Source organism: Stegostoma tigrinum, chromosome 7 (genome assembly GCF_030684315.1).
Source record: "Stegostoma tigrinum isolate sSteTig4 chromosome 7, sSteTig4.hap1, whole genome shotgun sequence".
NCBI classification, from domain to species: Eukaryota; Metazoa; Chordata; class Chondrichthyes; order Orectolobiformes; family Stegostomatidae; genus Stegostoma; species Stegostoma tigrinum.
This window is the reverse complement of record NC_081360.1, coordinates 47,925,690-47,952,117: the sequence shown is the minus strand read 5'-3', so window position 1 is coordinate 47,952,117 and position 26,428 is coordinate 47,925,690. Positions and strand designations below refer to the sequence as shown.

The window sequence follows — 26,428 nt, the reverse complement described above, 5'->3', positions numbered from 1 at the left end:
GGATGTGTTGTCCCAATCAAAGTGGTGTCCTTCCTCATCTGTGTGTAAGGATACGAGTGATAGTGGGTCATGTCTTTTTGTGGCTAGTTGATGTTCATGTATCCTGGTGGCCAGCTTTCTGCCTGTTTGTCCAATGTAGTGTTTGTCACAGTTCTTGCAAGGTATTTTGTAGATGATGTTCGTTTTGCTTGTTGTCTGTACAGGGTCTTTTAAGTTCATTAGCTGCTGTTTTAGTGTGTTGGTGGGTTTGTGGGCGACCCTGATGCCATGTGGTCCGAGTAGTCTGGCAGTCATTTCAGAAATGTCTTTGATGTAGGGGAGAGTGGTTATGGTTTCTGGGCCCGTTTTGTCTGTTTCTTTTGGTTTGTTGCTGAGAAATCGGCGGACTGTGTTCATTGGGTACCCATTCTTTTTGAATACGCTGTACAGGTGATTTTCTTCTGCCCTTCGTAGTTCCTCTGTGCTGCAGTGTGTGGTGGCTCATTGGAATAATGTTCTAATGCAGCTTCGTTTGTGGGTGTTGGGATGGTTGCTCCTGTAGTTCAGTATTTGGTCCGTATGTGTTGTTTTCCTGTAGACGCTGGTTTGAAGTTCCCCATTGGCTGTTCGCTCTACTGTGACATCTAGGAATGGCAGTTTGTTGTTGTTTTCCTCCTCTTTTGTGAATGTTATGCCGGTAAGCGTATTATTGATGATCTTGAAGGTTTCCTCTAATTTGTTTTGTTTAGTGATGACAAAGGTGTCATCCACATAGCGGACCCAAAGTTTGGGTTGGATGGTTGGCAGAGTCTCTGCATTACTGCCTCTGCTAAGAACCCTGATATCGGAGATCCCGTGGGTGTACCGTTGGTTTATCTGCAGGTTTTGTTATTGAAAGTGAAGTGGATGGTAAGGCACAGGTCCACTAGCTTGATGATGTTTTCCTTGCTGATGAGGTTGGTGGTGTCTGGTGTATGTGTCTTCGGTTCTTCTAATAGTGTAGTCAGTATTTCTTTGGCCAGGTTGATGTTGATGGATGTGAACGGGGCTGTTACGTCAAAGGAGACCATTATTTCATCCTCTTCTATCTTTGGTGTTCAGGAATTCTTGGGTTGAGTGAATGGAGTGGTGTGAATCTTCTACTAGGTGTTTTAGTCTTTGGTGCAGTTCCTTGACTAATCTGTAGGTTGGTGTTCCAGGTAGCAAGACTATGGGTCTGAGGGGGGCTCCTGGTTTGTGAATTTTCGGTAGTCCGTAGAAGTGTGGTGTGTTAGATCCATCTGGTGTCATTTTTTGGAAGTCTCTCTTGTTTAAGTCTCCAGATTTTTGAAGTTTTTTGAGTAAGTTGAGTCAGTGAGGAAGATCTTAATGCTGGCTTCGGCCTAATGCTGGTTCAGGGGAGCAGCCAACCTGCAACGATGGCTGCGGCGAGTGCTCGTGCCCCGGGTCAGGGGGTCCGGAACATCATCCGTGTTTCCGTGAAGAAGGTGGATGAAGGTGCACCTGTGGACCGCACCTTCTTTGTGAAGAGAGTCCTGTTGGACTGTTGTGGGTTCACTGCTGCGGACATTTACTGCCTGCAGGATTTCCCCGGAGGAGGTTTTTACGATGTAACCTTCAGGAGTGCCAAGCTTTGCGAGCGCTTCCTGGAGGTTTTCAAGGAGAAAGGAGGTGAGGGCCCCCTCTCTGTATTGACCGCTGTCCCACTGTTCGTGATGCCAGCGTAGAGGAGCCGCATGGTGACTGTACACATGTACAACCCGCATGTGCCAGCAGTTGATGTCCTGACCTTCCTTGGAAGGTACGTGAAGGTGGAAGGGGACCTAACCACCATCATGGACCCCTTCGGGATCTGGACCAGTAAGAGGCAGGTCAGGGTGACACTGAGGATGGGCTCAGACAGGAACATCGTACACCCACCGTCCAGCTTCGCGATCGGTGGGAGCAAGGGCTACCTGACCTACGCAGGACAACCTGAAGTCTGCCATGCCTGTGGTAGGTCAGGTCACATGGCAGCCGACTGCAAAGCCACCATCTGCAGGAACTGCAGGGAGGAGGGACACCTTGCAAAGGATTGCCCAAAAGAAAAAAACTGCAACCTTTGCGGGGAAGCGGGCCACCTCTATAGGGCATGCCCGCAGCGGGGGACCACCTACGCCCAGGACGCCGGCAGGGGCAATGTGGGGCAAGCCCCCCCGGAGGAGAGGAAAGCACCAGGGCCCTGTAAGGACACCCAAATGTGCAGGAGGGCCAGGAGGTGCAGGACGGCCCAGCCCCGCAGGACGGACCCGAGGCCAGCAAATCGCCCCTGCAGGCTCCACTCCCCCCTCCCCGACAACCCGGAGTCGATGGAGGAGGCGACAGGTGACCCAGGGGAGTGGACGACGGTCCGGAAAGCGAGGAGGAAGGCGCGCCGGCAGGCCCAGGAACCGCCACCGTCAGGCGGGAAGAGGCAGCTACAGGGGGGCTGTAAGAGCTCCTCTGACAAGGGGGATTCAGAGGAGGCCCGCCCAAAGCAGAAGCTAAAGATCTCAAGGAAGAAGGAAAGCAGCACCCTGCTTCCAGGGGACGCGAGGCACCTGAGGCTTCCTCCGACACCCAGGCATGCGCCGCTGGGGCCCTGGGGGGACCCCCGGAACTTTCAGGCAGGAAGGAGGAAACAGCACGTCCCCAGCCTGACCCAGAGCCGGACTCTCCTGCCTCCGTACCCCTGACGGGCGGATGCCACCCGGAAGGCAGCACGGACGTTTTCCTGAGCCCGGAGAGCATCCAGCAGTTAGCCCGGACAATGGGCATGAAGGGACAGATGAAGGGGCTGGACCTTGGACTTGGGGAGGGTACTGCAGTCACTGCCCACAATGGGGGTACGAGTTGTGAGCATTAATGTGCGCAGCGTCAAGTCCGCCGCAAGATGTGTGTCCATGTTGGCCTGCCTGACCACCGTCAGGGCGGACCTCCTGTTTCTGCAGGAGTGCGGGATACCGCACCTCGGCAGGTACGGGAAATGGTCCGGCGCCTGGACCCTGTGGGCCTTCGATCTGGTCGGGGGGTAACGACTGTCGCTCCTCGGGCCTGGCTATTCTGTTGCGGGGGCACAACTTCACCATCTCTCAAGGTCAGGTGGTGGTGGGGGGGGGGGCGCCTCCTGGTGGCTGATGTCACCTACAGGAACGATCCCCTGAGGCTGATCAACGTGTACGCTCCAGCGGTACGGAGTGAGCGGTTGGCCGTCCTGCAGCGGCTTTCACCCCTGCTGGCTACGTCCAGGCCGGTCATCCTAGGTGGAAACTTCAACTGCATCATCGATGCAGATGGGAGATCCGGCGTGGGGACAGCGGGTGGGGAGAGTCAACTGGACGTCACGTCCAGATTCCTGATTGGCACGGTGAAGGACGCCAAGCTGCTCGACGTCTTCAGCACCCCTGCAGACGGAGCGCAGCAGAGATACACCTGGTCACGGCCAGACGGGTCTATTCACTCAAGGATAGACTTCCTGTTTGTCTAACGGGCTTTCTCGGTCAGGTCCACCGGCGTCGAGCCATTGTTCTTCTCTGACCACTGCCTCCTGCTGGCCGACTGTCACTTACAGGATGACCAGCAGGCCGGCAAGGGAACGTGAAAGCTCAACACGACTCTGTTGACCCCAGAGAATATCGAGGAGCTTAAGAGGGAGTGCGCCGGTTGGAGAACCGTGAAACCCCTCTTTGAGTCTCTGGGCGACTGGTGGGACTCGGTGAAGGAGAACATCAAGAGGTTCTTTGTCCTCAAGGGTGTTTGGAAGGCGAGAGAGAGGCGGGGAAAGCTGTCGCGACTCCAGAAAAGGGTGCAGAACCAGCTCCTTCTGCAGTTGATGGGGGTCGATGTCACGGAGGACCTCCACGAGGTGAGGGGCCAGCAAGCCTCGCTCTTCGCCGCAGAGGCCTCCAGGATAATCTTCCGGTCCAGGGTCCGCTCCGTGGAGCAGGACGAGATGTGCTCGCGTTTCTTCTTTCAGAAGGTGCACAAAGAGAGCTCTGTGCTTAACTGGCTGAAGGAGGATGACGGCTTGGTGACTGGAAGGAGTGGCTGGACCGGCCGATATCCCTGGGTGAGCTGACCAGAGCCCTCAAGTCCTTGGGAGAGGAATAAGACTCCCGGGAGCGACGGCTTACCGGGCGAGCTGTATTCCGCTCTGTGGGACCTGGTCGGCCAGGACCTGCTGGAGGTGTACGATAGTGCGCGTCGGGCAGGGGAAATGTGCAAGTCCATGAGGAAGGGCATCATCACCCTCATTTACAAGAGGAATGGGGGGAGGGAAGAAATTAAGAATTGGCGTCCCATTTCACTATTGAATGTGGACTACAAAATCCTGGCCAAGGTCATTGCCAACCGGGTCAGGTCTGTCCTGGAGTCGGTGATTCACCCTGACCAAACCTGTGCTGTGCCGGGCAGGAAGATCGCTGACAGCCTCGCGCTCATCAGGGATACGATCGCCTACATGCAGGACAGGCGGGTGGACACCTGCCTCGTCAGCCTGGACCAGGAGAAGGCTTTCGACAGGGTCTCTCATGCTTACATGAGGGACGTCCTCCCAAATTGGGGTTCGGGGACGACATCCGCAATTGGATCTGGCTGCTCTACACCAACATCATCAGCGCAGTCTCGATCAACAGGTGGGAATCAGACAGTTCTCCCGTCAGATCTGGAGTCAGGCAGGGCTGCCCGCTCTCTCCTGCCTTGTTCGTGTGCTGTGTGGAGCCCTTCACCGCCTCCATCAGGAAGGACGTGAGCCTGAAGGGCGTGACTATCCCAGGCAGCGGAGGCCTTCAGGTTAAGACCTCCCTGTACATGGACGACGTCGCCGTCTTCTGCACCGATCGTCAGTCGGTGAGTAGGCTGTTGGACATCTGCGGCCAGTTTGAACTGGCCTCGGGTGCCAAAGTCAATAGGGGTAAGAACGAGGCCATGTTCTTCGGGAACTGGGACAACCGCTCCTTCATCCCCTTCACCGTCAGGACAGACTACCTGAAGGTGCTGGGTGTTTGGTTCAGTGGAGCTGGGGCGTGCACTAAGACTTGGGAGGAGCGTATCACCAAACTGAAGCAGAAGCTGGGTAGGTGGACGCTCCGGTCCCTCTCCATCGCGGGTAAGAACCTGGTTGTCAGGTGCGAGGGGTTTTCGGTACGGTTGTGTGTGGCGCAGGCCTGGCCTATTCCCTGGACCTGAGCCGCTGCGGTCACCCAGGCCATCTTCCACTTCATTTGGGGGTCGCAGATGGACCAGGTCCCAAGGGACACCATGCACAAAGATCTGGAAAATGGGGGAAAGGGCGTACCGAACGCCACCCTCGCCCTGATGGCTACCTTTGTGTGCGGCTGCATCAAGCTGTGCGTAGATCCTCAGTACGCAAACACCAAGTGTCACTACTTACTGAGGTTCTACCTGTCCCCGGTGTTGCGAAGGATGGGCATGGCCTCGTTGCCGCGGAACGCTCCGAGTAGTTGGACCGTCCCGTACCACCTGTCCTTTGTGGAGACATTTTTGAAGGGAAGCACCTTTGACCACAAGGCCATCAGGCAGTGGTCAGCACGTAGTATCCTTGAGACCCTTCGGGAAAAGGAGGGGGTGGATCCCGTCGTGTGGTTCCCCACGCAGACTGCCAAAGTCGTTTGGCAGAATGCGTCATCGCTAGAACTTTCAAACAAGCGCAAGGACATTGCTTGGCTGGCGGTGAGAGGGGCTCTGCCAGTGAGATCCTTTATGCATGCCCAGAATCTCTGCGCCACCGCACGCTGCCCTCAAGGCGGCTGCGGGGGGGACGAAACTGTCAATCACCTCCTTCGGAGTGTGCCTGTACGCAGGAGGTCTGGAGGGGGATGCAGTGGTATTTGTCGAGGTTCATCCCGAGCAATGGGCTGTTTCCTGGGACGCACACCGAGACCAACATCTACTGCGCCTGAAGACGCTCTTTGGTCTGCCCGCAACTTGCTGGTCTGCCAACTGAAAGAACTGACCCCAACCGAGTGTTGCAGACTGGCGCACTCCAAGGTCCAGGACTACGTGCTGAGGGATGCGCTAAAGCTTGGGGCAGCCGCCGCCAAGGCGCAGTGGGGAAAGACCACCATATGAAACCCCTCATCCAGAATAGAAAAAAGGGCCCTATCTGGTAACTGGGCCCAGCTGGCGCCTTCCCCAATTAGTCAGGGGGCCAACGGGGACTGTGCAGGGTGATGACTACCGGGGTATTTTCCTTGCTTTGTTTTTTTTCTTCTTTGTTTTGTTTTTTTCCTTTTGTTGGTGTACGTACCCCCTGGGTAACCCGGAGTGGCTTGCATGACTGGTAGGTGTATAAATATGTTTCATTTTTTGTACATCTTATGAATAAAGTATATTTTTTCAAATAAAAAAAGGTGACGAAACGTCTGAAAACGAACCTTCCAGCTCAGCGAGCAAACTCACATCCATATGAGTGGAAAGGAAGATGGCAACTAAATGCACAACAGAAAACACAAACAAAATGGTTACTTTCTACTTTCTGAGCTCATACTGTTTTGTCAGAACAGTCACTAGTGTCAACGAAGTTTCTATATTTTGATCAATGGAAAAGAATGCTGCAAGAGGACATCCTTTGTTCAAGTTACATGTGTCCTTGCTTTTGCTTTCATCTTAAACACCATTTTTGGTACACCCTCAGCCTCCAAGACAGTCTGACTGTGAAATAGGAATACATATTTCATGTGGGACATATTAAGCTCTCACTCACAGCAATGCTTACAGAGAAGAACCAAAAAACAACCCTTGATTTTCCATGTTAAAGTTTTGTAGTCCTGTGCATATTTTTTGAAAATTAGTGGCCAGTGTTAAACATCCTGGATAATCTCCACTTTAAACAGTCTAGCCATTGAACTACTTCTGGTTAACATGAAAAATCTGACATAAACATTTCAAAAATTCAGTCTTTTTAACCTGGAAATCCTTATGAAAAAGTTGATTGTGAGATAACAAATGAGGACATGCTTGGTTACATTCATGCAGAATGAGAGAAAAGAATAATCTCCTTTCACCTTTAGATGAAGCCACCAATCAATCATATCAACTAACTAATTACATCAAATATTTTAATACATATATCAGACATTTGAACAGTAATAGTAGTATTAACACTGTCAAATTCAACAGTTAATCCACTGTAGAACAAACTAAAAACCAGGAAGACACACAAGAAGGGCATCATAAAGGCCAATGGTGATTTTAACTTGCATATTGACTGGGCAAATCTGATGGGGAAAGTTAACAAAGACGACAAATTTATACAGTGCATCAGGGATTGTTTCTTAAACCATGATGTTATACAAACTGTCTGGGCACAGGCTATTTTAGATCTGGTCATGTGTAATGAGGTAGGATTAATAAGAGATCTTGTAGTTCAGGATCCTCTAAAGGCTAGCAATGACCACACAGTGAAATTTGTAAAGTTGAGGGAAAGCAACTTGAATTGTGAGCCAAAGTACTCAGCTTAAAAAAAACGGCAATTACAGAAGTATGAAGAAAAAATGTTTTAAAACAGACTGAGAAGTAAACTTAATGTAAGGCCAGTAGATAGGTAGTGGCAGACATTTAAGCAGCTACTTCTTGACAATCAGCAATAATTTATTATGGTCAAAAAGAACCCGATAAGAAGAATGAACAACCTGTCGCTAACAACAGTGGTCAAGAAGGGTATCTAATCAAAATCTAATGAACAACAAGTGACAAAAACTCGTGATGGGCCAGAAAATTGTCATTTCTTTATGAGGAATGACCAGCGGATGACCAAAAGGTCAAAAAAAGGGGAGAAGATCAATTATGGAAATAAATTGACAAGATACAAAAACAAACAGCAAGAACTACCACAGGTGTCTAGGTGTCCTCATGTATATTAAAGTATGCACACTGTATTAGAACTACAATAATTTTAATTTTATAACTTTGTTTGAAGATTCAATCAATGCTAAATTCTGGGTATTTTTAAAAATATTTAACAACATGAAATTTACTGTAATTCTCCATTGTTGGATCAGACCAGCCCATAACACCATATTGGGACAAACTACCTTCAACAGTACAGTTAATCAAGATCAACTGCACAATTGTCAACAGTCTGTCAAGGTTCCCTAGGGAGGTAGCTTTATTGTCACCTAGCTGCAATTACATTGGTAATTTCTGTCGATTTTGACATATTTTGACCTGTGAGTGTGAACAGATCATTTAAATTATATGAGGTTTCATTTCATCCTCCATGAGAGAGAAAAAGAGTTTAAAAAAATTGCTCAGTTTACTTATAACTTACATTGTCAAATAATAAGAAAAAGCTATTTTTCTATGTACCAAATATGTAGAACTGTAGCTTTTTCAATTACATTCTTCCATGATTATATTCTATGAATATACTCTTCAATGGGTAATTGTTACTGTATAAGAATGTATTCATACAGTTTGAAATGATGTGTTGGGAGTTCACAACATGCAGCTTTCCTGACCAAACTGTCCAATCCTTCCCATTCTCTTCTCAGCCCCCTAATGATGCTTCATCGTGACTTAGATTGCAAGACTCGGAAGGAGGAATATACAAGTAATCTACAGGTAACTACGGTGGCTGCACTGATGTTCCCAGAAATCTGACTGCTGGGAAGATAAAAAGCTTCCCACAGTGCCTTTGACTTTCTACTGCCACTTCACATCATGAACTCATACATGCAATTTTATTTGTAGAAGACTCACAATAAGATGCATTAAGACATTCAGCAGGAACTCATTTCACACTGCACAAAGAGATTTCCTTTGTGGTTATTATTTGATGCATCTGTGCATGGTTTCAGTATCAAAAAAATCAAATACAAAACTTTACAATATTAATAGCAACTTAAGCTGCATATAAAGAGTTTAGTAGTACATAAGAAACTACAGGTAACTGAAATTTGGCACAGCATTCTGCACATTAACCAAGTGATTTTATTTCCTGGATTTTTTTTGAGAGATGCTGACGTTTAAAGAAAAATGCCTGATCTATGTTCTTTTGAGGGAGAAGACTCAATTTTTGGAGCTGAAAGCACAACAATTAATTTACTTATTCAGCAATCAATTGATTTCTACAGGCCTGATGCACAATGGCTGCATTCCTAGCAGTTTTATCTACCAAATCTCAACAGGATCATTTTATGCATGGAGCTGATGTAACGGAAGATAAGAGACAGTCCTGGTATTAGGATAAAATAACTGTATTTGTAACATGAAGTTAATTGAACCCCCACTGTTGTTTGAAAAGATCAAAGAATGTTGCCACTTGAAAAGTACAATAAGATATTCTATTAAAGGAGTTGTTATGCAATTTTAAAGTGCTCAAAACGAATGAAATCACAATTATTTTTCATCTCTGAATTTTTCCAAAGAAAAAATCTTAATAATCTTTTTCACAGAACAAAACTGTCATTTGAAGGATGAAGTTGCTGGAGATGCCAAGATAGAGGTTTGGTTAAAAGCGAGCAAATAATCTTATGTTGCTAGATATTTGTGTAGGTGTACGTGAACTGGTCTCTATATTTTATTGCATTCTCCACACTAAGTTCCAAAAATATTGTTATTACTTCAACGACAGAACAAAAATAACTATGTTCACAGATGTCTTACAGATAATGGCATCAGGATCAGTCCAAATTAAATATTACAACAAACAAGAGAATTAATCTCCATTGCTGGCCTGTTGGCTTTGAGTGTAAAGTGATATGTTTGAGTGAGACAGAAGCTGAGATTATCTGGAAATTTGGGTCGGGGGGAAAAAGATACTTTCAGCAAAGTTTACTGCAGGGTGTCTCTGGAATGAGAGGGAGCAGGAGAGGTTAAAAGATGGGGATGAAGAGAACTGGGAATAGAGCAAGACGTGAGTGGGAGAAGATAAAAGGTCTGTATTGAGAGACCTACCTGCGGAGAGAACAGCTGCAAAGTAATGTCATGAACCACAATGTAACAGAAGTGTAGGGAAAGCAGCTGATTGCCAAGTACTTCCAAAGTAAAAGTAAGGTCTTTATTTTGTTTAGGTCTCTCATATTTTTTTCCCCTCCCTTTTTTCTTACTTGTTAAGTATAAGAATGATACCGGTGTGTAATATGAATTAATTAAAGTGCAAAGATTAGGAGGATTCTTCAAGTGTAACGAACTGGGTCTTAGAATAATTAACTAATAAAATAAAATCTGATAGTGATGGCAGGACAGGTGATTCATTTCTGCTGGGCACCAGGGGGATCTGGGTAAAAGACATCTATACAAAGCGTTTGCAGTTAAAGGCACTTCAGATCAGAGGTGAGAAGTTGGAGATCAAGCTGTAGACACTGCACCACATCAGGGATGGGCAGGGTTATCTCAACACTTGCTCCAGGTTACACCCCTCAGATTAGGTAATCAAGTTTGGTCTGTGATCAGGGATATGGACGTATATTTGCAAATGAAGCAGAAATGGGACACTCTGGGGTATAGTTCAAGGAGTTTCTGACCCTGAAATTGATAATAGTCACAAGTTTCTTGCAAGCTGTGCAGATGAGAGAGATCTAAAGGATGATGAGAGAACTGACTACAGCACTATGGACGTGCAGTAATTCAGGTGGGGAAAGCAAACAGAAACATTGTAGGGACAGGGGATTGGAGAATTTGCGATAGATACTGCTCTTTGCAACCATGAGCGCAAGTACTGAAGTCTGTATGCCTAACCAGTTAAGGACATGTTCTCAGGCCTGGAGACAAAGTTGGAGTGGGCAGAAAAGGATGCACCTTGTTATCATCTACATTGCTAACAGTGACACTGACAGGCCTTTTTCTATGAAATTCCGCTGAAGAAAATGTGAACAGTTAGGAAATAAAATTAGAAAGCAAAATCTCCAAGATTTTATGATTACTTCTTGAGGCATGTGCAAACTGACTCACGGAAAATAAAGTCAAGGAATTAAATGTGTGGCTCAAAGGTTAGTATGAGAAGAATGGATTTCAATTCATTGGACTGGTACCAATATTGGTACAGAAGGGCTTTGTTACAGTGGGTTGGGCTTCACTTGAATCATGCTTGAAGCAGTGTCCTGATTAAATGAATAGCTAGGGCTGTACAGAGGACTGAATAGAGGGACGATGGTTCTGAAGAGGGGATAAATGGACTGACAAAGCAAGACAGAATTGCTGGGCAGTTGTGTGATACAAAATCCAAACTGGATACGATACGAGGCACTAGATAGATCACATCCAGGATACTGTGAAATGCTTTTCGTCCCCTTTTGTAAGGGACAAAATATACAAACATAATTAAAATCAGAAAATATGGGTCAAAGGGGAAAAATGATTTTAAAAAAAGCTGAATTAATAGCTCTTTACTTGAATGCACATAGTATTCAGAAGAAAATAAATGAATTAACAGCACAAATGCATATGATCTTTTAGCCATTTTCAAGACATGGTTACAAAGGATATCAAAGCTGGGATTGATGGATGATGCAAGTCTTTTCCAAAGGAGAGGAAGGGAAAAAAAGGATGGTGAGGTAGTTTTGTTAATATGAGATGGAATAAGAAAGAGAGCAAGAAATGATCCTGGACCAGAAGTTGTAGAAGCCGTATGGGTAGATATAAGATATTACAAGAGGAAGAATGCCCTGACGGAAATCGCATATTGGCCTCTAACAGCAGCTCTACTGTAGGACAGTGAAGAAATCAGTAGATTAAGAGTGCATGTAAAAACAGAGCATATTAACCATGGGTTACTTTAATCTTTAGGTAGGTTGGTAAAATTGAATTCACAGAAGTAAACACGAGGAAGAATTCATAAAGTGTCTTTCAGCCAGTTTCCTAGAATAATACATCATGGATCCAACCAAGGATCAGGCTATTTTGGATGTGGTAATGTGAGAAGGCAGGTTTAACACGTGATGTCAAAACAAATATCATAATTTGGTAGAATTCAGTATTCAATTTAGGTGTGAAAAGCTAGAGATAGAATTTAATAAATTTAAATAAGGATACTTACAAAGGAATGAGGACAGAGTTGGCTGCAGTAGACTTGAAAAGAAGTTCTGCAGAAAAGATAGTTGAAGAACGATGGCAGATGATTAAGAAAATAATAGGGTGGCACGGTGGCTCAGTGGTTAGCACTGCTGCCTCATAGCGCCAGGACTCAGGCTCAATTCCACCCCTGGGTGACTGTGTGTGTGGAGTTGCACATTATGAGGAAGCATAGTGGTTAGTACTGCTATCTCACAGCGACAGTGACCCAGATTCGATTCCACTCTTGGGAGGCTGTGTGGACTTTGCATGTTCTGCCTGTGCCTGTACCTGTGTCCGTGCGTGTGTCTGTGTCTGTGTCTGTGTCTGTGTGGGTTTGTCTGGGTGCACTGGTTTCCTCTCACAGTCCAAAGATGAGCAGGTTAGGTAATTTGGCCATGCTAAATTACCCGTAGCATTTAGGGGTTTGTGTGGGTTAGGTGGGTTAGCCATGGGAAATACAGGGTTACAAGGATGGGATGGGTCTGGGTGGGATGCTCATCTGAGAGTCAGTGTGAATTTGGTGGGCCGAATGGCCTGTTTCCATACTGTAGGGATTCTAATCTATAGTATCTCAGCAAAGATATAACCCAGCGAGGAGGAAGGGTTGTAGGAAAAGGATAGAGCACCATCAGTCAAGGATAACATCGAATTGACAGAAAAAAACAAATGTGACAAAGATAAGTGGTAAGTGAAAAGATTGTACAAGTTACAAATAAACCACAAAAACTTACCCGATAAAGGGAGAAAACAAACTTTGAGACAAAATAGAAAGCAATATAAAAAAGTCAGTAGATTTCTGCTTCTTCATATATAGAAAGGAAAAGAGAGACCAAGCAAATTATGTTCCTATTGTCTATGGAGCCTAAGAAGCAGGAACATAAGAACTAGGAGTAAGAGTAGCCAATTTAGCCCCTCAAGCTTGCTCTGTCATTCAATACAATCAGGGATGATCTCATCTCAGCCTCATCTTCACATTTCTGCCGGCTCTCCATAATCTATCTATCTCCTTAAATTTGCTCAATGTCTCGGAATCTAGTGCACTCTGCAGTAGTGAATTCCACAGACTCTCAACCTTTTGAGATAATCAATTCCTTGTCATCTTTTTAAATCTACTACCTCTTACACTAAACTGTGGTCTCTCAAATTAGACTGCACACAAGGGGAAACATACACTCTCCACCTACCTTTAAAACTTCAGATACTTCAATTAGATGCCCTTCATTGTTCTAAACTGTAGGGAATACAGGCTTAAACTGAACCTCTTTTTATAAGACAAACTCCTCATCTCTGGAATCAATCTGATATGTTAGTTATGTAAGGAACAGCTTCACTGAGGATAAAAGGACATGAAAGGTTAAATTCAAACAAGGTTAGCAGATGCAGGGTGAATTAAAACAGAGCTGGCAGGTGTCAGGTAAGGTAGGTGCTATCAATCTCCCATGTTTAGGATTCTACATAAATGCAGAGAAAAACATAATGGAGGAATGTTGAGTCATGGTGCTCCATGATGGATGGACATAGAAATAGTGAGCATTGGATGGAAAGAGACAAAATTAACCATATCAACAATTTCTCCTTCTCATTTAAGTTTTAAGGAAGAGCTGTTATTCAAAACAGATCCAGTGAAATCTGAAATTCAGAATTTCATTGCAAAAGCAAAAAGGACACTTGATCAGGACTTGAGCCAGGTCGTTAAGACCTCAAAGCACATTTTGGCTTTTACAGCTAAAATGGAAATGGCAGAAGAGAGGAAAAGGTGAATATATACTTTCCACTAGTCTTCATGGTAGAAGACACAGATTGCATTAAATACAATAACTATCAATCCTAAAGGTTCAAGGAAAACTAGTGGGGCAAAAGGCTGTTAAGTAGCATGGACCTGATGGGTTGCATCAGACAATATTAACAGAAGCAATCACAGAGGCAGTGGATGCACTGCTACTAATCTGACAAAAATCATTTGATTTTTGAAAGTGCCAGAGGAGCAGAAAAAGGGAATGGAGTATTGAAATGGCTCTGTCTTGCTGATACTATACCAGGCACTAGTTAGACCACACCCAGAATACCGTAAAATGCTTTTGGTCCCCTTCTTTAAGGAAAAACTTGTTACAGCACAGCAGGAGGCCTATAATGCAACATTACAACTGTACACAATACTCCAGCTGAGACCCCTAATTAGTATCTTATATAAATTCAACAGCTCCTTGGCTCTTGCATTCTCTGCCCTATTAATAAAGCCAATGGCATTACATGCTTTATTAAATGCTCCCTCCACCTGCCCTGCCACCTTACATTATCTGTGCATATATACACCCAGGTCCCCTTTGCTTTTGAATCCATTTTAGAACTGTACCCCCTATTTTATATTGTCTTTCAAAGTTCTTCCTACGAAAGTGCTTCAACTCTTACTTCTCTGTATTGAATATCATCTGTCACTTATCTGCTGCATTCCACCAATTTGTCAATATCCTTTTGGAGTTCCACACTGTCCGCCTGTCAGTAATCAGTTCTTCCAAGCTTCATGTCATTGTAAATTTTGAAATTGTGCACTGCACACCAAGATTCAGATCATTAATTTGTATCAGAAAAATCAAGGGTCCCAATACCAACCCTGGGGAACTCCAGTACAAACTCTACTCCAGCCTGAAAAATATCTACTGACCATACTTGTGACCTATCACTCAGCCAACTTTGCATCCATGTTGCTACTGTCACTTTTATGCCATGACCTACAATTCTCCACACAAGTATGTTGTGTGGTATTGTATCTAACACCTTGTCGAAATCTACCTCACTGTTGCCAGAATTGAGTCTGTCATCTCTTCTAAAAGAATTACAGCAAGTCAGTTAAACTTGATTTCTCCATAGAAACCTTGCTGACTCCTCCTAATCAACCTTTTTTTTGTGTGACTAATAATTTTATCCCAAATAACTGTTTGCAGAAGCCTCCCCACCATTGACATACTGTCCAAAAAAGGTTCACATAGTTGATACTCTGTATGAAGGGTTTCCTCATGGGGAGAGGTTGCATATGTTGAGCCTGTATGCATTGCAGATTAGAAGAATGAGAGGTGACCTTTCTGAGACATTTGAAGATTCTCAGGGAGGTTGCATGGCAGATGGGGGTAGGTCATTTTCCTCTTATCGGACAGTGTGGGACCAGAGTTTTGCCCATTTAAGGCAGAGGCGAGGAGGAATTTCACCTCAGAGGGTAGTGTATCTGTGGAATTCTTTACTGTTGAAGGTTGCAGACGCTGTGCTGTTAAGTACATTCATGGCTGACATAAACAGATTTTTAATCAGTAAGGGAATCAAGGATTATGGGTAAAGGCAGGAAAGCAGACTTGAATTCTCAAGTCAGCCATGATCTCATTGAATGGTGTAACATTATCATGTAACATTAACATTCTGCAACACGTGTACTTATGCTGCCTACTGCTGTTTTAAGGGGCAGTGAACTGCAGACATACTGACTTAAAAAACGAGATACAACAGTTTCTTAGTAGACCTAATTTTCTATATTTCACTTCAACTGGAGCATGATACGTGGAACATTTGCATGTGGATACTCAGAAATATTCCTAATGCTAGGCTGCAAGACTCAAAGCATAAGCATTATTAATGTGCCATTGGCCGTAAGTGCTATATTATTGCAGATACTTCCTTGCAATGCAACTATTTAGAGATAGTAAGAACTGCCGATGCTGGAGAATCTGAGATAACAAAAAGAGTAGAGCTGGATGAACACAGCAGGCCAAGCAACATCTAAGCAGCAAGAAAGCTAATAGTAACAATGGCCTATTTTCTTGAAATACCACAGTTTTTGTGGCAATGACAGATCCACAAAATTGCTGCTCTTTTGTGGTGGTAAAGGTCATAGAATGGGAGGGTCTGACAAAGACGTTTTGCATCTGGACCCTTCCTCAGAAATTGACTTTTTTTTTACAATTTACTTGTTTAATTGTGTAATTTCTGCTTAAAGATGAAATTTCATTTTTTTTGTTAATAGTAAGAGCTGTTGACTCATTCCCCCTGCTTATTATGCTATTTCCATTAATGTTAGCCCTTTTATTGTTTTGTATGAAGTAGTACAGGAGAAAAACAGAAGCTGTATGACTGCATTTGCAGCCACATTGATCCTCAATCTGTAGAACCCAGATGTCCCACCTCCCTCACATATAAGACTAAGGCATGATGGGTAATCTAGGATTTGTGCCCCATTCTGCATTGAAAAACATTGAGAGCATTTTGATAACTATTTGACATCTCAGCACAAACTGCAGGTCACCTCCCAACACATACACTGACCATCGTTAAGGTAATGACCATACTGAATTTCATTGCTAGATTCATTTCAGGTATCTAACATTGCTATCATCTGTCCAGTTTTCTTTTAACTTCTTCTTTGGATGTGCACAGCACCGGCCTACTTTGCTGCCAATCCTGTGTTGCTATAATAGTAACAATAACCTATTTTCTTGAAATACCACAGTTTTTGTGGCAATGGCAGATCCACAAAATTGCTGCTCTTTTGTGGTGGTAAAGGTCATAGAATGGGAGTGTCTGACAAAGTAACCTTGCTGAGTTGCTGCAGTGTCTTCTGAAAGTAGTGCATACTTCAATGCCTTCACGGCAGAGGAACTGAAGATAGTGTCCAGAGGCATATCAATCAAGTTAATGGCTTTGTAAACATTATAAGGTACAGCTAATCCAATTCATTTTCTTGTCATAATGAAATGCAAGAAGCTGATGCACAAGATAGATAACTGATGCTTCTTTGTTAAGGCAAGTCAGCTCATAAGGTCCAGCCAAGACAGCTAACATTAATATAAAGGGATGTGAAATTTTAATCAATGGTTGGATTCTTCATGAGTCAAAAATGCATGTTTATGTAGCATATTCTGCAATGAGGAAATATCCCAAAATCACTTTAGAAATGTCATCACTGTTGTAATGCTGTAAGACCCACATTGTAATACATGGATTGTAGCTAGGCTCAAGTCTTGCGGGGGGGGATATGAAGCCCAGACAGAGTGAACAGCAGCAGTAGACACAAGGAATGGAAAACATGAGCCAAGGAAAAAGAAAAGCTTAAGGAAGACCAGTGGTGGGTGAAAGTGGGTTGGCTACAGTGAAAGTGATAATGGGAACTGCAGATGCTGGAGAATCCAAGATAACAAAGTGTGGAGCTGGATGAATACAGCAGGCCAAGCAGCATCTCAGGAGCACAAAAGCTGATGTTTCGGGCCTAGACCCTTCATCAGAGAGATGATGAAGGGTCTAGGCCCGAAACGTCAGCTTTTGTGCTCCTGAGATGCTGCTTGGCCTGCTGTGTTCATCTAGCTCCACACTTTGTTATCTTGGCTACAGTGAAAGCAGCCTTTGTAATGACAAGACTATGTGGGTATAGGCAAGAACATGGAAGATCCTCAAGCCTTAAAATTATTGAACTTGATAGCGAGTCCTGAAGGCTGCAGCCCCACCCTCCCCTACCCCAAATTCCTGTACTCACCTTTAGCATATATACCAACGGTTTCCAAGCTACAATTAGTTCTGAAAGGTTACTGCACCTTAAGTGTTAACTCTGCTTTCTCTCCATACATGCCGCCAAACCCGCTGAGTTTCTCCAGCAAGCTGTTTTGTTGGAGCGGAAACCTTCGTTTATAATGCAAAAGGATTATGCATGGCTATTGGGTGTGATCAATGATGACTGGGACTGAAGTGTATAACCATTTGAAAAAGTAGCACCAATATATAGGAAAAAAGATTGCATAGCCTCTTACTTTCATGTCACCTTTCAATGGGGAAAGAATTGAAATTATGTGCTTTGCTAAACAAAAGTCAATTTCATAAAAACCGAAAGAACTACGGACGGGAAATCAGAAACAAAAACAGACATTGCTGGAAAAGATGAACAGGTCTGGCAGCATCTATGGAGAGAAATTAGAGTTAACGTATGGGTCCAATAACCTTTCCTCAGAACTGAGAAAGGAACCCGAAATGTTTCTCTCCCCAAATGCTGTCATCTCTCTTATATGTTTGAACTGCCAGTTAACCAATATTGCTGATGTTCTATATTACTGCAGAACAAGCAAGAGGCAATATTCTGAAGAGGAGCAGGAACCTTGACAGATAATAGCATTCCAGTCACAGGACAATAGTCAGCTGTCAGATCTCAAACAAAGATTAGCTCCTCTTCTTGACTTGCGAATCTAGATATCTTTCAACACTCGTATTGGGATGTTCCACAAGTGGTACCAACTGTAGCAATTTCCTTTTTTTAATTCATTCATGGGATGTGGGTGTTACTGGCTAGAACTGCATTTATTGCTTAGTCCTTCTTGAACCACAGTAGTCTTTGGGGTACAAGGATACCATTTGTTTGGGATGGAGTTTCAGAATTCTGACCCGACAGTACAGGAGGAACAGCAATATACTTCTAAGTCACAATTGTGTGTGCCTTGCAGGGGAACTTACAGGCGGTGGTGTTCCCTTCTTGGTTTCTTCATCAGCTGTCCATCTCCTTCTTAGTGGTAGAGGCCAAACATTTGAAAGGAGGCATGTTGGTGGGTTACTGCAATGCATCTTGCGGCTGCCACTATATATCATGGAATAGCAGTATAGATTGTAACATATCCATTCATGGGATGAGGGCATCAGCATTTATTGCCCAACCCTGATTGCACAGAGGGCAGTGAAGAGTCAACCATATTGTTGCAGATCTGGAGTTACGTGCAGGCCACACCAGGTGAGGATGGCAGATTCCTTTCCCCAAAGGATATTAGATGGGTTTTTACCAGAATCAACAATGACTACATTGTCACCTTTTGAATATTTCTAATTCTAGGCATTTACTGCATTCAAATTTCATCATCTGCCATGGTGGGATTCAAACCCTTGATCCTAAAGCAATAGCCAAGGGTTATGGGTTACTAGGCAGTGACATTACCACTACGCCACTACCTCCCCTAACATTTATTTGCAAGGTGGTGAGTGGGGTGGCAATTAAGAAGGCTAATTTGTCCTGGATTGTGTCAAGCTTCTGGAGTGTTGGAGCCTTATTCATCCAATCCATAATTTATAAAATCCTACAATACACCTTTCAGTTAGCATGGTGGCACATGCAGATTGGCAACACAAAACTTGTCTCCGAGATCTTTATGGACAATGGTTTGCTCAGATATTGTCTAAAAGAACTCTTTCAAATGCTTTTCAGGAGAACAATTAGATCAGGATTTCAGTTCTTACAGTGAACTGAACAAGGGTTTCTAAACAATCAGATGCTAAGCTGGGTGGCTCTCTCTCAATCACACTGTGACACAACTGGAATCTAAACAATTTCCAAACAAAAAACAACGCCAGATAGCCACAAACCCAGTCAAGTGATTTCCGGTACACAGGTCCAAGCAATTAGTTTAAATCTTGTTCAATTAGCTAAACAATTAATCAATTTGAGTGTCAAATGTCCTGCTTTCCTTCCCATAACTCTCAAAAGAAAAACAGGTTGAAGGGTCCATATGCATCACTGTACACAATCATTGTAACATGAATCTTCACAAAAACAATGAAGTACCTCCATATATTACTAGAAACACAACCTCTATAGGATAAATACAGCAACATTTGAGTGACATTTGCATACATTTTGGGTCAAACTATCACGTGGACAGACTTCCAGAATACTCCACCCAAAGTTAGACAGCAGTCACAGAGATGATCAGTAAATACAAAAAGATACCATATACATCACTGGGACAATCAGGTACTTCAGGCAAAAGTGTAGTTCAGACATGTAAACCGCAAACATAATCCAGAACAGATACTGGGTTAAATTATCAGAGTTCAAATTTGCAATAAAGTTCTTTTGCTTTACTGACCCAACAAAAGACGGCAACGAAATGCTTTGGCATGAGGGTGCTTGAACTCCCATAAACTTACCAATAATCTAAGAAAACAACTCTAATCAGATAAATTCACTATTGGCAAAGCTTCACATCAAAATCAACAATGTTCATCTTTACTATGAAACAACACAAGACCTAGGAATAGCAGTAGGGCAATCAATACCTTAAGCCTACCGCGCCAATCTGAAAGACTGCAGCTGATCTGCCCCAGTCCTCATGTGCTGTGCCAGCTCCTCATAGTTCTAAACTCCTTGATATTTCAAAAAAAAATTTACCATTTCATTCAGCAATCGAGTGTCCACAATTCTGTGGGGTAAAAAACTCCAGCATCCACCATCCTCTGGGAGAATAAATTTCTTCACATTTCAGCTTTAAATGAGGATCCCCTTATTCAATGATCATGTTTTCTAGTTTGAGATTCTCCAACGCGTAAAATCATCTTCTCATCAACAACTCGCCCCGTTAAGCTCCTTCAAAATTTTGTATGTATCAAAAGAATGCTCCTCATTCTTCTAAATACTAATGAATAAAGGCCTAAACTGTTTAGCCTCCCCTCCATCCCAAGAATCAGTGCAGTGAATGTCTTTTCAAGTGTCTCCCATATAACTATATCCTTTCTCAAAAATGGGGACCAAAACTATCCTAGCAAAAAAGCCTTTAAGTGGCTTTGCCAGCAATGTATTATTATGGATACGTCCATTTTACATTTAAACTTTGGTGCTTGGTTCTTGCTGAAAGTTTCATTTGCCAATTTCCATTCACAAGTAGTATAGGGAGTTTAAGTAGCATAATGCAATGATCAGATCCTTTGTATAAACTAAGAGTTTAAAAAATGGATTACTACATTGCAGATATGTGTATATTACACTCAGAAATAGTGAATAAAATTACAATAGATGAAGAGCTATTCATGTTAAACATGCCTTCCTAAACTAGCTCCAATGTCCTGCAGGTCACAGCACATCAAGCAGGCATTTAGGTACTTCTTTTAAACTAAACAAGTTGAAGTGGCACACAGAGTCAAAACAAGAAATGTGCTCACTTTTAGAAACGATTCAAGTTTTCTGAAGTACACCACCTACTGCTTTTTTGCTGGGATGAGTATGATCTCTCAACAATGTATCTCCAAAGCTCAGTTACTACAAAAACCACAAAGTCAAATCATAATCTGGAGTAGAAAGGTCAGACATATAAATCACTGATCTGAAATTTAGCAAAGAAATTACGATCAGCCTAATGCCAAGACAGAAATAATATAAAAGTGCTTCCAATCTTGATGACCAACAACATAATTCGAAGTTTTATGTTAATTTAGTAGCAGTAAGTTTGGTTATAAACATCACAGTTCCAGGTTAAAGTCCACATACTAATGAAGATTAAAGGTAAATATGATAATTTATCTAGAACTGGTCTGTGATACAATGGGTTCCACAATCAAAATAGACATCAATTCATGCTGTCCACTAACATAGGAAGATGCTACAGTCCGACAATGTTTGTAGAGAATCATACATTGATTCAAAAGACAAAACTTAGAAAAAAACACTCTTGAAGAAAACAGAAAAATACCCATGCATGAGCATATACAATGCAATCATGGCCTATTTTAATTTTAATCACAATTTCTTCAACATGGCCAAGATAAGTGGCAGGAAAAGTAATCTCACACAGGTTGGCTACCTGACATTTCCTTGAACTATTTGGAATACAACTTAAGAGATTCAGCAATAATCCAAACTTCTGCTGCTTGAATTTTATTCTTTGTAAAATTATAAGTGGAGGAGTTTTAACGTCCAAAAGGTAGATAAATACTGTTTGACAATTGCAAAATGCGTAAAGAGAGAAAAGCACATTCTGGAATAGAAGTATTTTTGCCATTTGAAAAAATAGGTGAAATAAATTAAAATTAAGTACAAGTTCCACAAAATGTGCCATTAACCCATCATTCAATGGCAAACTGTTATTATGCACAATGCAAATTTTTCCACTTCAACTTCCTGTGTGTGGCCTTTTGAAGTATGGGTCACACAATGGAGAGCTTGGGTCAATTATTATGAAAAATGGGCTGGAAACTGCTCATAGTAATATAGTACATGACTTTTACTACCAGAAAATAGACAACTTGTAGATCCCACTTTCTGTTGATGTTACATCCCTGAAATAAAATTACAGTTTACTAACCAAATGTCCTAGTCCTCCGTGATCCAACAGTTTCTGTTATTTTGATCCATTGCAACAGGAGGATTCACAGTAAACCATACTTGTAAGGTTAACTCACTCAATTTAGATGAGATCATCTGAAGGTGCAGTAAAATAAACAGAAGCATAAATAACGGAGGAACAGACCTCAGTAATCTTTGTGTAAACAACTTAAGACTGCGGTGCAAAAAAAATCATGACGTATAATTTAGTGTAATAATTTCTTAAATTCATAAGAAAAAGGGAGATGGAATCCGTAACCAAGTTGAGTAAGACAAGAGTTATTCAGTATCACGTTGAATTTAGTTGAGAAAATTCAAAAATACTGGGCTAATAAAAGGAAAACCTCCAGACAGAGCACAGTATAAAATTGAGAGAGCAGCCACGGTACAATTGAAGAACAGGAGAGAATGTATCAAATTTATTGCTTTTTTATTTAGAAAAAAGAAATTCCTTACATGCTGTACCAGAAGATTCAATGTTTAACTAAGCTTGTTGTGCTTAGTGCATCAGCAACACAATTCTTCCAAAAGCATCATCTTTAATCATACTGTGGACCCTACATCTTTGCCAAAGTAAAGGAATATACCAACAGAAATCTACTATTTTTTGCAGCATTTTCTTTTCTGTAAAACAGTTACTCCTTATCAATACCACTTTTTTCAAACAGCCTTTAAGCCTCCAACACATCTGTTCTTCATTGTTCTACATGGGACATTTATTAACTTACAGCATCTTCTCTAGAAACAATATTAATTCCTCCAATTAAAATGGATCAATACATGTAGCAAGAAACCAATGAATTTGTATAATATTAAATATACTTCATTTTTGATAGTTTTCAAATATATCAACATTAATTTATGTAATCATAAAACTGAAAAATATGAACTTGCTTCCTTTGAAAGTTTCTTTTTTCTGCATCACTCATCATCACTGACTAAAGATGAATTACAATTGCATTATTAAGCTGCTTCAAGCAATATACAATTAACACACCAATACATTGTTCAGTCTCCTACACAAGCTTTTATTCTTCACTTAACATATACTGCAAATTCCAACCAAATCTAATTTTGTGAAGTAAACTGCTTCCAAACATTTCTGAAAACCGAGACACAATAGTCAAGAAGCTAATTAAGGAAGAACTCCCTTGAATGTGATCTACACTCACTATTCACATCTGGAAAATAAGATCCTGACCTATAAGTGCTAACTTTGTTCATTATACTACCTCAAACTCACACAGCACTGTTTTATTACTTTTACAAGGTTTTTTCACAAACTCAAAAACAAAAACCATACTGTATAAATAAGCATTAAAGCTTAAGCATAACGTGTATTATAAAGGGCAATCACCTTCCTTCTGACCCATTTCAGTCGATGCCATTCCTTATCATGAAATGCTTCCACTCATAAATCTATGAGAAATACTTCCTTAATTTTTCTATGGGAAGGGATGTGCAGGGAGGTAGTCAGTGACTTGCTGGAGGGAAAATAGGAACAGCAGGCAGCAAGCCATTGAGAAAAATGGCGATGTGGTAAATCTGCATTTGGAACATCACTAGCCTGTATTGACTTTGATCTTCTGACAAACACAGACAACAGATCAAAGCAGTATATTTTATTGCACTGACTGAACAAACTACAACTGATTTCACAAACCAAGCCTGTTTTTGTCGTAGTTAAGATCAGTAGTTATTTTAGTTAAAACCATGTTTAATTCTTGTTGATTATTTCTTTTGAATCGGCCATAAGCTAATCACCATCGTAACTGGCCCAAAGTAAAAATGGGTATCTGCAACAAGCAAATCACAGACGGCGTCTTCTGCTAATATGCCTACTATTAGAGTCTGGAAGTAGTACTGCTGTACAATTACAGCCAGCAATTTCCACCAGTAATCATCTCTACACAGGTGCGAGACGCTTTCAGCATAAGGAATCTGTCTCATTACCTGAGACAGACAAATATATATCTTTCATATTCATGTAACAGTACTAAGACCAGGATAAAGGTATTGCAAGAACACAGCCTGAAATTTATCACTTAAGGCCAGGTAGCAATATATTCTGATATGTAGGTTAAAATCATGTGAATTCTGTACACTGAAGAGCAGAAAGATAGATTAATACATATTCACTTATTTAATAATATTCCTTTTGTTGGTAGGCTGCTTACCACACAATTTGTGTACTATATTCTAAACTATAGCAATTACTTTTCATTATTTCAAGCAAGCGTGCAATTAAGAAATATTCTGTGGTCCTACACATTTCTATAGTTTTCATTTACTTTAATCATAATTAGATAATCTCTCCAGATGCACATTCTAAATATTCATACATTCAGACACAAGTGAATAAATTATGTAGATGAGAGTACTCTCATTCTTCATTATTCTGCATTCCTTTATTGGAAAAGTGAAAGAAGAAACTTCATGAAATTAATTGTCCAGAAAATAATACAATTCTTACTTAAGAAAGTCAGTACAATACACTTGCAGTGACATACATTTATCAGACCTTTTAAAAATTATTTGAGATACCGTATGCCAAAAAACAAAGTACAATTCAAAATTCTACGCAAGGAACATTTGTGATTAGGTTTTACAAAGACCAATAACCAGATTCTGAGACAATTTTTTTTTTGAAATTCCAATTTCCTCTGCATAATCTTTCTGTAAGAAACTCACCATTTATTCTTCTTTCTGATGTAGTCTTTCTCAGACAGGTTAACCAAATAAATCATTGGTTTTGATGTCAAAAGTAAATGCTTATTCAAAACATCAATCTAAGAAAGAATGTAAAAGATCAACATTAGAGCAAAAATTGAAGCCTGTGTTTTTTTTCCCAAAAATTGGCAGAAACCAAAATGCGTTTCAATTTAAACAGCTTTAACCTCACCCCACAGAAACAGGAGCCATCTCAAACAATGAAGATACTGAATGGCTCCCTCTGACCCAAAGAAAAATGTTGAATTATGCAACAGTCTTTACAGCCTAATTACAAGATTTCTACAAGGTAAAGTGACATCTAACACAGATTAAAGAAACAAAGCAACAGATATTAATACATCCAACTGCACATCAAAGTCTTACCTCTTTGTCATTCCAGTCATGATAGAAGCGTACATGTTTCTTTTCATCGATAACCCAATTCTTGACTTTGCACATTATGTCCTGTAAGGGGTCAAGAGAAAAGCAGGGGCATTACAATACATTAAAAGGTAAATCAACACAACAGGAACTCGATAATTATTCAAGCTGTTAAAAAGCAGCTAAGTGCAATTCATTTCACAACAGAAATTTTACGGGAATGGGAAAAACACAACTTACAGCTAATGTTAATTTTTTGATTATATGAGCATTATATTACACACTCCTTACCCTGAAATATGCAATTGGTCCCTTAATACTGATGTACAAGAAAGCCACCCAGGAACCAGAAAAAAGGGCAAGGATAGTAAAGTAAGATGGTTATTTTAAATAAAATGTATTAACATATTTATCTAACCTTATAATGAGTCAAACGAGTCCAAAGGTTCTCCTCTATTTTTTGTGTTTTTGCCAACACCTCCCCCTTCCAAAAAATGAAGAGGGTGAAAAACCGCTTCAATTCCACAATAGTAACAGAATCATGCTGGTGACCTCCAACCAGCTGCATTCAGTTTCAGAACATCTTTCTCAACAGGAATTCTAAAGGGTTTCTAGTCATCAAGCTTGTGTGCATTCAGAAGGAGCAACTGCAGGAAGAGACAACTTGCTTTGTTTCTCTGTCCTTTCCTTAAAGAAAGATTAATCATCTGTGAAATGGAAACGGCAAACAGCAAGTGACACAAACTGAACCCTTCAAGCCTTTCCTTATCCATTTCATTGCTCTGAATCAGGAGCTGCGTGTGGCATGATTCTCTTCACAGGCAGGTGTTAATAAAAGGCACACCAGCCTAAAAGGTCAAACTCAATTCCTGCATTTAGAAGGGTGGATGATCTGCGTTCCTTAAACACATAATTTTAAACATATAACGGAAAGCCTTTAGCAAAATGATAATACCCAATCTACATCAAACTTAAATTTATGACGGCTAATTTATTAACACATTTTAAGATAAATTCTTGAAGTTGACAACTCTTCGTTACGTGTGGCTTCTCTTACAAAAATATCAGAGAAATTGCAACAGTGCAAGAACAAGTTTCAAAACTATAAAATGTAATTGTAGTTTTCATGAGCCACACCAATATGGAAAGGACAATTATTACATTTCTCAGCACCCAAAAAAAAAATGAGAAGTCAATCACTTGAATAGTATGTCTCCA

The 26,428-nt window shown here is 41.8% G+C and overlaps 1 protein-coding gene across 3 annotated transcripts in view; it reads right to left on the bottom strand.

The window, feature by feature from the left end:
* Positions 1-26,428, bottom strand: part of ola1 (Obg-like ATPase 1) — a 203,930-nt gene that overhangs the window by 63,800 nt on the left and 113,702 nt on the right. For all 3 annotated transcript variants that reach the window (XM_048535257.2, XM_048535258.2, XM_059647216.1), the window contains 2 exons: positions 25,214-25,294; positions 24,809-24,906 (listed from right to left, as the gene is read on the bottom strand). In XM_048535257.2, the coding sequence (XP_048391214.1) occupies positions 24,809-24,906; positions 25,214-25,294 (179 nt within the window). The remainder of the gene's footprint in view (positions 1-24,808; positions 24,907-25,213; positions 25,295-26,428) is intronic.